Raw genomic sequence first — 14241 nt, forward strand, 5'->3', positions numbered from 1 at the left:
TTGTTAATCAAACAACAAGAGCCAGAACTAAGAATGGGCTCTGTGGTGATCTGAATAAGAATGGCCCATATATTTGAATGCTTTGTTACCAGGGAGTGGAACTCTTTGATAGGATTACAAGGATTAATAGGTTTGGCCTTATTGGAGAAAGTGTGTCACTGGGGGTGGGCTTTGAAGTTCCATGCTCCCTGCCACGATGACAATGGACTAAAGCTCTGAAACTGTAAGCAAGGCCCTCATTTAAATGTTTTCTATTACACGAGTTGCCGTGGTCATGGTATATCTTCACAGCAACAGAACACTAACTAAAACCGGCTCCTATATATCAATCCTGACACAGTGAGGAATTCAAAATTAAGCAGAGATACTAGCAGTTAAAGAAAGTGGGAGCCGGGCGGTGGTGGCGCACGCCTTTAATCCCAGCACTCGGGAGGCAGAGCCAGGCGGATCTCTGTGAGTTCGAGGCCAGCCTGGACTACCAAGTGAGTTCCAGGAAAGGCGCAAAGCTACACAGAGAAACCCTGTCTCGAAAAACCAAAAAAAAAAAAAAAAAAAAAAAAAAAAAAAAAAAAAAAAGAAAGTGGGATACAGAGGCCCAATTCAAATCTCCCCAGATCAGCAGCATCTGTAGTCTCCTCACTATGGAAACCAGACTCCTGTCATTTCTACCTCAGAAGCACAAACATGTTTAGTTGGGTTCACCATTGCATCTCAATGGCTCCCACAGTGCCTAGAATATGGGCCTGACCAGTCCCATTTCTTAAATAAACAGATGAGTGTGTTTCCATAACATCAGTAAGAACAGCAAGGGAAACAGGATCATTCAGAGAAACCACATTTTTAAAAAGTCTGCAAAGAGCAGAAAGAGAACACAGGATTTAGGCAACAAAAGAAAAAGATAACTAACCAGAAAACTTTACCTTCCTTGTAGCATTGTTGTGAAGGCTCATGAACCCTGGAGAAACCCTCAATACTCCCCTGACAGACTAAAGGAACACGACAATTTCCAGAATGAGAAACAATGATAACAACGCCTAGAAAGGGGATCCCACCATGGACATGGCCAGTCTTTAAAGAGGTGGCTAGGGCTGGGATGAACCAGCAGTACCAACATGGTACCTACCTAAAGGCAGGCATGACAAGGAATGGAAAAAAGACACTACACTTGAGAAAGTAAATCTGGAGACAGTTCATGAGCACATGAAGTGTATCTTGAGACCCTCTGGCCTCTAAAGCTGGCACAACACACAAAGCACAGCCTATTAGAACAGAAGACAAATTACAACAACACATACTGGTAGGAAATATGGGAAGTGGGAGGGAGCCAAAAGTAAACCAGGTACCTACAGCCAAAACTTGAAGAGCAAGGTCCCACAAAGTACCAGTGACACACTTGAGCTGAGAACGCCTGAATTTTTGTACTTTCCCACTCATATTAGCCTAGTCTCACCTCTCAGGAGCAGCAAGGACAGATGGATTCGTGAAGCTGGGCAATGAAGGGGAGAAAGGAGTAAAGTCAAAAGATACTTTCTTAATTAATGACAAGCTAAACTCTGCAGAGCTGAGAAGCTGACAAGAAGCAAGACCTGGAAAAAGTAAAAGAGGGCAAAACTAATGCAATAATAAAGTTGGAGAAGGAGAGAGAGCAAAATATATCTCACTGAAAGCAAAAACAAAAAACAATTCTATTCCTAATCTCTGACAAACACATAGATTAATCAACAAGCAGCATTAAGCTACTTAACATCTTCTTAAGAGAGCCAATGGCGCCGGGTGGTGGTGGCGCACGCCTTTAATCCCAGCACTCGGGAGGCAGAGCCAGGCGGATCTTTGTGAGTTCGAGGCCAGCCTGGGCTACCAAGTGAGTTCCAGGAAAGGCGCAAAGCTACACAGAGAAACCCTGTCTCGAAAAACCAAAAAAAAAAAAAAAAAAAAAAAAAAGAAAAGAAAAGAAAAGAAAAAAGAGAGCCAATGACTTCCTATTTTATAGCACATGCTGAAAAATTCAGTTTGAATCAAGTATGTTTAAAATGAGAAATAAAGAGATGAAGGAGGGAGAAACAATGAACCAAAATGGTGGAAGAAGGAATTTGGCAAATATTATCCCCCAGAACAAAAACAGTAAAACTGTACAAAACTATTGAAATAATGTAAAGATCTAAATACTGACTAAAAACACACGTTGAACTGGAATGCTGGTTCCTTATAAGAACAGTACAAGTGTGTGGTATGTGGTGCTTCAGATGGAGGCTCTTACCACCCCCGGCTGCTCCAATTCTTGTGGAGCAGAATTCCTACTGAAGAGACACACTCTGACAGCTGCAGTTACACTGCTGAGGAAACTGAGTCCACATGGAGAAGAATGTAGTCCATTCCATACATGGGGGTGGGGGTGGCAATAAACAACGGTGACTTCGGGGTCAAGAATTCAGGTGAGGCCAACAGCAAAATTAACTCAAGTTTGCAACACCAGACAGAGCAAGCTAGATATCAGCAGGAGAGTCAGAAGTTTAACATGGGACAACAAAGGGATGACACAGGCAATCAGAACTTCTCAGGGGCTGAGATGAAGCATCCACAAGTCCCTAAGTCTGGTCTATAGACGGTGGTGCACACCTGTAACACCAGCACTCAGGAAGATGAGTCAAAAGAATCAGTTTAAGGTAGGTTCTCCTCACACAAGTTCAAGCCAGCCTGACCCACATGAAACCATGTCTTAAAAAAAAAAAAAAAAAAAAAAAAAAAAAAAAAAAAAAAAAAAAAAAAAAAAAAAAAAACTAAAGAGAGAGCAGGTGTGATGGCACATTCCTACAATCCAAGGACCAGGAGGCTAGAAGGCAATCTGGAATGGTGATGCGTGCCTGCAATCAACAGCAGTACTCAAGAGGCTGAGGCAGGAAAATTGCTGAGAAGTTGAGCCCAGCTAAGTCTACAGAAGTGAGACCCTGTTTTAGAAAACCAAAAAGGAATGAAGAGTAGGAGAAAGGGAACGGACAGATTAGGAAGGGAAGAAGAGAAAGAAATGAAAAGAAAGAAGGAAAATGAGAGAGAGAAAGAAAATATCAACTTTCTCCTGCTGGTCTAAAAGTCTATGCATGCACAAAACCATAAACATAACCACAAACATGAAGGAAAGGATATGGAAAATGCCACAAGGAATATGGAAAATGCCACAAGGAATCACTTCAGGAATATGAAGCCTTACAAATGCAGAAAGAAAAACCCAGTGCAGAGCAGTAAACCATCTCAACTTGGAAATGTATTCCCAAGCCGCAGAAGAACCACCTACAAAGGGTGGCAGCCTCCTTTCAAAGAATCAAAACATAACCTGTGACCAGTCATACAATAACCACCAAGATATGCTGACCAATCATTGGTTGTCCACTCTCACAGATTGTAGATTGAAGGTTTGGTGGCTGGGTTGGCGTCCCAGTCCCACTGCTAGAAGCCTTGCCTGGTTATAGAAGATGGCCAGTTCAGACTCCATATCCCCCATTACTAAGAAGAGTCTTCCCTAGGGTCACTCTCATAGATTCCAGAGAGTTTCCACTGCACTAGGCTTCCACATCGAGCCCCAAATGCCCCCCAATTCCAGCTGTCTCTCCCAGTACTCTCTCCCTCCATCCTTCCCTCCACCCAGCCTGATCCCTCCTATTCCCATCCCTACTCATGCCAGTTCACCTACAACATCTATTCTATTTCCCCTTCCAGATAGGCCCATGCCACAAGAGAGAGCCCACGCCTAACACTGCCTGAATGGCCAGGAACCAGAGGATGGACAGCTCAGAGACTCCAGATAGAACCAAATACCACTGGGGTAAAAATTCAATGGAATGATTACTAATGATATTCTGCTATACTCCTAGATTTGTGCCTAGCCCAGTTGTCATCTGCACCTGATGGAAGTAGATGCAGCAGAGACCCACAGCCAAATACTAGACAGAGCCAGGGAACCCTGGCGAAGAGGAGGATGAAGGATTGTAGGACACAGAGTGGTCAAGACACCATGAGATTACAACCCACAGAACGAACTAAGCATGGCTCATAGGGGATCACAGAGACTGAATTGACAATCATGGACCCTGTATGGGTCTGAGCTAGGTCCTCTGCATATATGCTAGGTTGTGTAGCTGGGTGTTCTTTTGGGACTCCTAACAGTGGGAGTTGGGAGTGTCTCTGACTCTTTTGCCAGCTCTTGGGATCCTTTTCCTTCTCCTGGGTGGCCTCATCCAGCCTTGATATGAGGGTTTGTGCCTAGTCTTATTGTAACTAGTTACACCTGGAAGGCCTGCTCTTTTTTTTGAAGGGAAACAAAGGAGTAGTGGATCTAGGGGAGAGGGGAGGTGTGGAGGGGACTTGGAAACAATGGAGGAGTGGATCTAGGGGAGAGGGGAGGTGTGGAAGGGACTGGGAAACAAAGGAGGAGTGGATCTAGGGGAGAGGGGAGGTGTGGAGGGGACTGGGAAACAATGGAGGAGTGGATCTAGGGGAGAGGGGAGGTGTGAGGGGGTCTGGGAGAAGTAGAGGGAGGGGAAACTGCAGTCAAGGTATTATGTACAAGAGAAGAATAAAAAAGAAAAAAAGGGGAGAAAAAAAAGATATGCTGACCAAAGTAATTACTACAAAATCAGACTGAGGGGAGACTGAAAACTCACACTTCAGGAGAGAGAGACACTGGAATTAACTCAGCTAAGTCAGAAAACAAGGAAGGAGGGAAGGAAGAGGAGCAGCCACCTCCACCTTTGAGAGGGAGAAAAGGTAAGCAGAGAACAGAATATACTATCAACAAAAGTCACAAGACAACCAAAGAATTGGGAAAGTAAACTAAACAGAGAAAGTAATAGATTTAACAGTCTTAACAGTATGGAGGATCCTAGGTTTATAATTTATCCAAACAGGGCATCAAAGCAGCTATTACAAATCTGCCAAAGGAAACCATAATTTAGGTATAGTGACAACGACAGAATATCAACGGACAGATAAACTATTTTTAAATGAATTAGAAGGCACTTGCCAGGTGGGAAATGTAATAACTGAAATGAAAAACTAGAGAAGCCCATAGCAGACTTCAGTTTACAGAAGAAATTTACTAAATCTAAAGATATACCAGCTGAGACTATCTAACATGGAGAAGAAAACTGAAGAAAAATAGTTTCATTCCAAAGCTGAAGCCTTCACTCCATTGACTTATTTTAAACCTCAACTCCCTTAATATCCTTTGGACCAACAACTGAACAAACTGTAAGAACGTCCATGTGTGGTCCACCCTTTGGTCTCAGGAAGAAATACAAACTTCTCAAATCTAGGCAGCACACAGACTCTTTTCCCCAGGCCCCTAAGCCAGTCTAAAAGCCAAACCATAGTTCTGCAGCCTCACTCAAGCCAGCACAGACCAGCTGGGGCTGACTCTGCAGTCTCCAGGAATCTCCTCGAGAGTAATGGTTCCTCTCAGATTCTCTTGGACTATGGGGTATTTTCAATACAGAAACCCCACCTGCTACTTAAGAGAGGGTCCACTCTGTCTCCACAAGGTGACCACAGTCCAAGAGTAGAACAGAGGCAGCCCTACAAACCTTATAGAAATTAAAATGATTATGAGGGACTAGGATATAAAGTTATAAATAATTAGATGCCAATTAGAAAACTTACATGAGTAGAAAATAGGAAGATACAACTACCGAAACTGACTCAAAAACGGTAAATCTGGGTATACAACAAGAAACTCCACTGATAATTACAAGTCTCCCAATAAAGAAAAGCAAAGGACAAAATGGCTTATATCAAATACTGAATGAAAGAAAAAAATACCAATTTTTTAAACCTCTAGAAAAAAATTTTAAATATCATTCTGTGCAGTCAATACCAAAACCAAAGCCAAACACACACACACACACACACACACACACACACACACACACACACACACACAGATATGTAAACATAAATATATATGTGTGTGTATATATATATACACACACATATATATATATGTACATATCCTTGCAACAGATAAAATAGTTTGGGTTTAGTCAGGCGGTGATGGCACACGCCTTTAATCCCAGCACTCATGAGGCTGAGGCAGGCGGATCTTTGTGAGTTGGAAGCAAGCCTGGCTCCAAAGCTACACAGAGAAACCCTGTCTTGAAAAACCAAAAAAAAAAAAAAATAGTTTTGGGTTTTAAAACTTTATTCTTAGGTCAGTATTTACTTTATTTTTCTGTAAGAAACTGGCAATTTATCTGTATGAGGGCAGAATGCTATCCAAGATACTCTCACGCTATCTGGTTTTTTGCCGTGCTGAGTGAAGGCTGAAGTTCAGGGTCTGTGCATGTCACACAAGTACCACTGTGCTACACTCCCAGCTGCTTCATTTGAAAATATCTTTAAGAACACTGTTTTCTGCAGTAATGGAAATTTGCTTATCTGTGTTGTCCATCATGACAGCCACTAGTCATGTCTTTTGAACAAGTGTGAAACATTTGTATGCAGTCTTTGTTCTCCTAAGATTTTTTGGCAGGATTTAGAATTCTAGACTCTCAGCTAGATTCAGAGCTTAAAATGTCATTCTGTCGTCTTATTAACCCCTGTGTTTTTGTCAAGGAGTCAGCTGTTAGTCTCTAACTCTTTTGAAAGTATGCTGTTCCCCATCCCTGGCACTTTGGAGACTTTTCATCTTTGGTATTCTGCAGACTTACCACCATATTCAAGGAATGCATTTCTTTTCATCCTATGGGGGGGGGGTCAATAAAATTTCTTGAATCTGTTGTTTCATAATTTTCATCAGTTTGGGAAAGGTTTTCATTATCCTCTTTTCAAATATTACTTCTGTGCATTTCAACCCTATATAGGACTGCAATTATAAACTTGATGTCCTCATTATCTCTATGCTTCCCTCAAGCTCATCTGTGTTTTCCATCCTCTTGACTTTTACCACTTCACTAACTCTCCCTTCAGCTCTATCTAATCTTCTATTAAACTCATTTATTAACATCCTAATTTCCATTATGTTTTTAAGACTAGCATTTTCGGCCGGGCGGTGGTGGCGCACGCCTTTAATCCCAGCACTCGGGAGGCAGAGGCAGGCGGATCTCTGTGAGTTCGAGGCCAGCCTGGTCTCCAAAGCGAGTACCAGGAAAGGCGCAAAGCTACACAGAGAAACCCTGTCTCGAAAAAAAAAAAAAAAAGACTAGCATTTTCACTTCATTTTTAAGGATTTTTTTAACATTTATTTGTTTATTTATGGAAGGGATGAGAATGTGGCATGGCACTATATGGAGGTCAGAGAACAACTCATGAGAGTCAGTTCTCTCCTTTCACCATGTAAGACAATCAAACTTAGATTATCAGGTTTGGCGCCAATTGTCTTTACCCACTGAACCATCTCACCCACCCCACTTTTTAAAATTTTAACATCTCTACTAAAAATATTGAATCTTGCCAGGCGGTGGTGGCGCACGCCTTTAATCCCAGCACTCCGGAGGCAGAGCCAGGCGGATCTCCGTGAGTTCAAGGCCAGCCTGGTCTCCAAAGAGAGTTCCAGGAAAGGCACAAAGCTACACAGAGAAACGCTGTCTTGAAAAACCAAAAAAAAATATTGAATCTTGTCTTTTATCTTTTCGAATAAAGTAAGCATAGATACACAAAGTCAGTTCCTAAAAACTGCAATACCACAAGTCCCTGTGGATACAGTAAGTTCTGTTGCTTCTACTTCATTTTGATCATGTTCTAAACAGGACATATTTATATAATTTTTGTATAAAAATTAGATGCCTATAATAAAGTTATCATATTCCAAATAAGATTTGAATTTGTTTTAGCCAAGTATCTAAGAAAAAGAAATTATAACTGTACTCACGGTAGATTGGCAATCCTGTGATTATCACGTAAGCTGCTAATCCCTAGTCCTCTAAGCGGTCAAATGCACTGCTCAGTTTTTCAGCTGATCCTTAAAAATCAGCAAATATTCACTGGAGTAACACAGTCCCAAATAATAGTCTTATTTTCCTGCTTTTATTCTCTCCTCGGTAAACTCTCCCGTCATGTCTCAAATACCTTTTGAGTAGTTGTAGGAGTAGGAAGGCTGGCTTTTCTAGTTGATGTGTAAAGGAAGATTTGTCTCCAACTATTTTCTGTGCCATAACTGAAAGCACAACCATCAAGCTCTTAAATGTCATTCTCAGTATCTTAACTCCCAACCTCCTACACAGACAGACTCTTCTCCACACCTGTACTGTCCTTGCTTTCCTACATTAGTGGCCAAAATGCTCCTGCACATGTAAACCTAATTTCCTGTTTGTTCATCTTCATCCTCTGTCTACTCTAGAATGTTACCACAACCACTTCTCTCCATAGCTGCCTTTCCAACAGCTCTCACCTAAAAACAGGGGCTTGGGCCTGCTCCCTTATGCCCACTTCAAGCTGCTAGCAACTATGTCATGTCTCTCATTCTGAGGTTAACAACGCAGTCTTAATTCACAACCTCTGCTTCTCCCTTCACATAGTCTTTCCTCCCTGTTGGAACGTGATTTTGTATCCATCACTGTAACAAAACAAAGCTGTTGGAATTACTAGGGAAGAAAAGCTTCATTACTTAACTGCTAAGACAGACTCAAGCTTTGGGAGAATATTTTTAGTCTTGGGTTGGTTGAGAGTGCTTTTTGTTGTTTGTTTTGGTGTTGTTGTTTAATGTGAATGCAGGTTACCCTTTGAATACAAATGCTTCACCCTGGCCTCCAATGTGCATCAGTCTCCTGACTCTTGAGTTGGACTCTCCAGTTCTCAGGTTTCCTGCTGAGTCCTCTTCCTTCTTTTACCACACACAAGGTTCTCTAGTCTTAAGATTGTCTCACTTCTCTCTTTAGAGTGTTAAATCTCCGTCTCTAACCCTGCTATCCAAAGCTCTTCAACTTTCCAACTTCCTGCTGAGTAATACTGGCAAGCACTCAGAATGCGACATGTTTCTAATACAATTTATTATTCTCCTCAAACTAAATTTTCCACCTGTGTACTGCATCCAGCTTAATGACATCATTACCATCCCTCAGCAGCAAACAGTAGTCGTCTCATTGTTTCCCACCATTACCATATCACCAAATTCTGTCTATCCTAATTTCACAATGTTCCTAATAGATTCCTTCCTTTCCAGCTTGATTTTAACTGTCTGAGTTCAGGTTATTGCAGTAATGTGGCATAAAGATGACAGAAGTTTCCTAATAGATCTCTCAACCACTAACCTCTTCTTCAACAACTCATGGTTTAACTAAAACATAAAGGCTACTTTGAGGAGGGGTTCTGACCTGCACACATCCTCCCTGGCTGCAACTGTGGACCCTAGCATCCCTTTCTAGTCTCATCTCTAAGAGCTTTTCAATATCACACAGGTGAACTCCTGAGGAAAGAACTCGCTCACACTTGACATCAAAGCCTAAAGGTGACTCTAAAGTAAACTGGGCTATAAATACAAACTCTGGGGGCCAGGGGGCAGAAACAACCATCCATAAATTCTAATGAATAAACAGACAGAGACAGACTGGCTGGCAGCACCAATCTGCAGAAGCATCTGGTGCTTCTCCAGAACAGTACAACTGAAGACAAGAATCTTCTAATCACTAGGAGCATCACCTAAGCCTCCACTGACCCCTTAACTTTGTATATGTAAGAAAAACACAAGGTAGTATCACAAAGATTGAAAAATGTGAACCAAGATTTGAGCCATCTCTTACAGAAGACAAGAAAACCAAAACTAAAGCAGGGGCGCAGGGTGTTTGGACACTACCAATAAAATAAAAAATACCAAGCCTCTCAAGAAGAACTGAAAAGAATTCAGATCTACACAAGATAGTATTAACTATATTTAATACATAATACAAGGCACATGTACCTATAGTCCCAGCTACTTAGGAGACTGAGGAAAGAATACCTTCAACACAGAAGTTCAAGGGCAGCCTGGGAAAAATAATAAGATGTCTCTTTAAAAAATTAAAATTAAAAAAATAAATAATAAAAACACCACAATCCCAAAATATCTGACATATATACAACCCAGAAAATGTGATCTATTCTAATGGGAAAAAATTAACACACTCCACTCTCAAATAACTCAGAGCTTACGATTATTAGTTAGAACTTTAAGTCAACTATGACTATACTCACTGAGGTAAAAGACAGACACTTGAAATAACCATAAGATAAGAGATCTCAACAACAACAAAAAAATTTTACGACACAAATTTTAAAACTAATTTCTATACTATGTGAAATAAAAGATTTGGTAGGTAAGTGTGATAGAAAAATAGAAAAGAATAAAAGTATCTGTAACCTTCACTGACAGAAATCATACAGACTGAAAGACAGAAATAAAACTGAACCACAAAGATGAACTCATTGACTCTAGATAGCATCAAAAGCTCAAATATAAGGATAACTGGAGTTCCAAGAGGTGGGGGGGAAATTCCCTCAAAATTGAATAGTGACTTAAAACAGATTTGGCAAAAGACATACAGATTCAAGAAGATCAGTGGTTCCCAAAAATAAAGTATCGAATGAAACTGCATCTAGCCTGCCATCAACAAGCTGCTGAAAAGCAGTCAGTCAAAGGAGCCAATTGCAAAGCAAAGGGAAAGGGCACGTGGCATGTGACACGCAGCACAAGGCACTTGGGAACAGCACTTTGAATGGCAGATTTACTTTATTTTTATATATCTTCTTCCATAACAGCTAAAGACAACGGAACAACATCTTTAAAGTCCTGAAACAAACAAACAAAGCCGTCAACCTTGAATTCTATAGGCAGTAAAAATCCTTCACAAATAATGGCCAGCGAGAAAACACTTTGAGATAAGGGAGAAAGTCCATCCCCAGCAGAAATTGCTCCAAGAAACACCACCAGGAGCTCTGTGAGCTCAACAGAAGTTACATGGGCCTTTAGGAAGGAATGTAAGCACTGGAGCCATCTTGTGTATGTAAACTATACCTCAATAGAATTGTAAACAGTTATGGGAAATTATTCAAACTCACAATTATTCATATACTTCATGAAACTAATGAAGTATAGTGTAGCTGGTCCCATCTGGGCCCGCAACCGCTCAGACCCAAATAAACACAGACGCTTATATTAATTAAAACTGTTTGGCCTAATGGCTCAGGCTTCTTGCTAGCTAGATCTTACACTTAAATTAACCCATAATTCTTATCTATGTTTAGCCACGTGGCTTGGTACCTTTTCCCAGTTCTGCCTTCACATCTTGCTTCCTCTGTGTCTGCCTGGCGACTCCTGACTCAGCCTTCCTGTTCCCAGAACTCTCCTTTCTCTTTATCCCACCTATACTTCCTTCCTGGTTACTGGCCAAACAGCACTTTATTTATTAACCAATCAGAGCAACACATTCACAGCACATATAGAGATATCCACAGCAGTATATAGAATAAAGACATCTTCAGAAGCACAGGCTTCAAAGACCTCATATTCTTTTTTTTTTTTTTCTGCTGTTGAATTTATTACAGGAAGTTGATTGCCAAGTGCTGTATGATACTTCCAGCTGTTACTAGGTGGTCTGCAGGCGAAGTCAAGGGTTGGGGAACATTCAGGGTTTCTGCAGGCAAGGTTCAAAGAGCCTCCGATGCCCTCCCTGGGATGTGGCCAGGACATCAGGTCTCTGGGCAGATGACATTCCTCACCAACAGGCTCTGGGCACCAACTTCACAGCCAAGTGCACGCACGCGGGGCTGACTAAGCAGACGGATGCTGTGTATAGAGGGTGTGGCCTCGTCCCATCCACCTTGTCCTTCTCTGCTGTGACTACAGCAGCCTGTGCAGGAAGTGTGTGCCTTCTTTAAGGGACACTTGCAAACATTCCCTGATGCCCAATTATTTCAAGATCGTTTATTTTCAAAATGGGTCACAACATCAGCTTTTGGCCCATTCTGCCAAATGTACAAGCTACAAATGCTTGCTCAGCAACTGAGGGGCATGTTAGTATTATGTCTGAAAAGTGAATAAAAATCCATATAAAACAAATATTCAAAGTTTCCATAGGAACACAGGTAAGTGTGACCCATCTCCTAGTCTTCCATTCTGCATCTGTTGCAACCCCTACTCTTACGAAGACCTCAAAACTAGCAGTAATTAAGTTAAATGGTCCCCCCAAATCCCTTAATTCAAGCTAAACTTGCAGGTGAGAGCTATACATTGATACTAGCAGAAGCACAGGCTGCTGGATACCAGTCCATCCCGCTTTCCCGGGCACATGACAAGGGCAGCAGTGTGCCAACATCCTGCTCCTCCACTTCTGGTGGGAAGCCATGGCTCTGGATCTGCTTCATGAGTTGCCACATTGACCTCGCCATTACGTAGTAGATGGAAGGCCTCTGGAACCCATTGAAAGTAGACGCAGCAGCAGCAATGGTGCATGCACCCATGTTCTCAAAGAGCATCCAATCACCCACATGCATTTCAGGCAGGTTACTGCGCTCGACAATCCGATCAAGGCCATCACATGTTGGTCCCCAGATGCTGGATGAGTAATACTTCTCATCTGGCTTGGGTCTCTTCGACAGCAGGGCCTTGACATGTGCACGATCGTAAAGAATGCAGTTGAATGATCCATAGACTCCGTCATTCACATAATACATGATGGTTTGCTCATTTGACTCATCCTCATCGACAGAGCCAGTCTGCTCCTTCCACACTACTTTCTTGGCAATGATGTTGACTGCCAGTGTGAAAGCTGACGCGACATAGTATCTGCCCAGCTCAGCTATGACTCTCACTCCAGAGTCTGGTGGGAAGTACTTGTCCAGAGCCTCATATTCTTTTTTTTTTTTTTAAGACCTCATAGTCTTACAAAGCTAAAGGAAACAATACAGTTAACTAAGAATGCTGGTGACCTGGCATTCAATGGAGAGGATCCAGCACTAAAGAAGTACATAGAATTTTCTGTGATGACAGAGAAAAGCGATCGCAACACAGCATCAATGCAGTGGACATGAGCACAGCCTCTGAGTGAAGGCAACAGTTTGTATTACAACAGTGTCAAGAGAAAGACTGTTGGCACTAATGCCTGCTATCCAAGTAGCTATGCTTGTCTAATACAAAGCAGAATGCCTAAATTGGCTTGAGCTGCTTCCTGTTCTTGGCATAATGGAACCATAACCCAATGACACACTCAGAGGTACACACACACACACACACACACACACACACACACACACAAGCACATGTGGGCATGTACACACATACAAATGAATATAATAAAATTAAAAATCAAAGTATATCACAAAGCTGTAGTAATCAAAGCAGTGTGGTTCTGTCATGGAAACACACAGACAGGTCAATGAAAAAGAAGAGCTCAGAAACAAACACCCACATTTATAACCATCTGTCATGGAAACACACAGGTCAATGAAAAAGAAGAGCTCAGAAACAAACACCCACATTTATAACCAATGATCTTCAACAAAAATGTCAAGAAAACACAACAGGAAAAGGATAGTCCCTAATAAATAGTACTAGGAAAATTAGAACCCTATGTACATAAGAATGAAGTTAGGACTCTTGTCTTACACCATATACATAAAAGAACTCAATTCAAAATTATTACAGACTTAAATATAAGACATGAAAGTGTAGTACCACATATAGAAAGCAAAGAGGTAGACACTGTGACATCGATCTGGGACAAAGTTTTGGCTTCTGCTGCTGCTCTTTTTGAGCTACAAACCCCAAAGCACAGATAGCAAGAGCAAAAGAACAAAACTACAGACAGTATTACATCAAACTAACGAACCTCTGCACAGCAAAGGAAGCAACCCAGGGTCTGAGGATTCAAGCTGTGGAACTGGAAGATGCATCTACAAAACGTTCACCTGATCAGGCATAAACATCCAAAATACATATGGAACTGAATCAACTTCCTAGCACAGAAAAAAGCACCTGGTTCTGAACAGACATTTCTCAAAGGCAGACACAGAGCTGTCCAGCAGGTATATGAACACCAGTGTCACAAGGAAACACACATGAAAACTGCCACGAGAAACCATCCCACAGCTGTTAGAATGGCTGTGAGCAGAATGACAAATGGTAACAAGTGTTGGTAAAAGAAAAGACAATTACACAATTAGTAGAAACATTAATTATTAGTTATTCAGGAAAGCAATGTGAAAGTTTCTCAGATTTTTAAAATAGAACTATACTATCCTATGAGCCAGCAATTCTACTTTTACACACATATCCAAAGGAAATGA

At 41.5% G+C, this 14241-nt stretch overlaps 2 protein-coding genes across 6 annotated transcripts in view; both read right to left on the reverse strand.

Moving 5' to 3' along the window:
* Nucleotides 1-14241, reverse strand: part of Dis3l2 (DIS3 like 3'-5' exoribonuclease 2) — a 330432-nt gene that overhangs the window by 294842 nt on the left and 21349 nt on the right. The gene's annotated exons all lie outside the window — the stretch shown is intronic.
* LOC128117447 (ornithine decarboxylase-like) lies at nucleotides 11483-12819 on the reverse strand (the record flags this gene model as incomplete). The annotated part of the gene is made up of 1 exon (XM_052749337.1): nucleotides 11483-12819. A coding segment is annotated over one exon (639 nt), but the record flags the coding sequence as incomplete, so codon positions are not given.

The sequence above is a fragment of the Peromyscus californicus genome, unplaced genomic scaffold (assembly GCF_007827085.1).
Source record: "Peromyscus californicus insignis strain IS unplaced genomic scaffold, ASM782708v3 Scaffold_21__1_contigs__length_65335640, whole genome shotgun sequence".
Taxonomy (NCBI): Eukaryota; Metazoa; Chordata; class Mammalia; order Rodentia; family Cricetidae; genus Peromyscus; species Peromyscus californicus.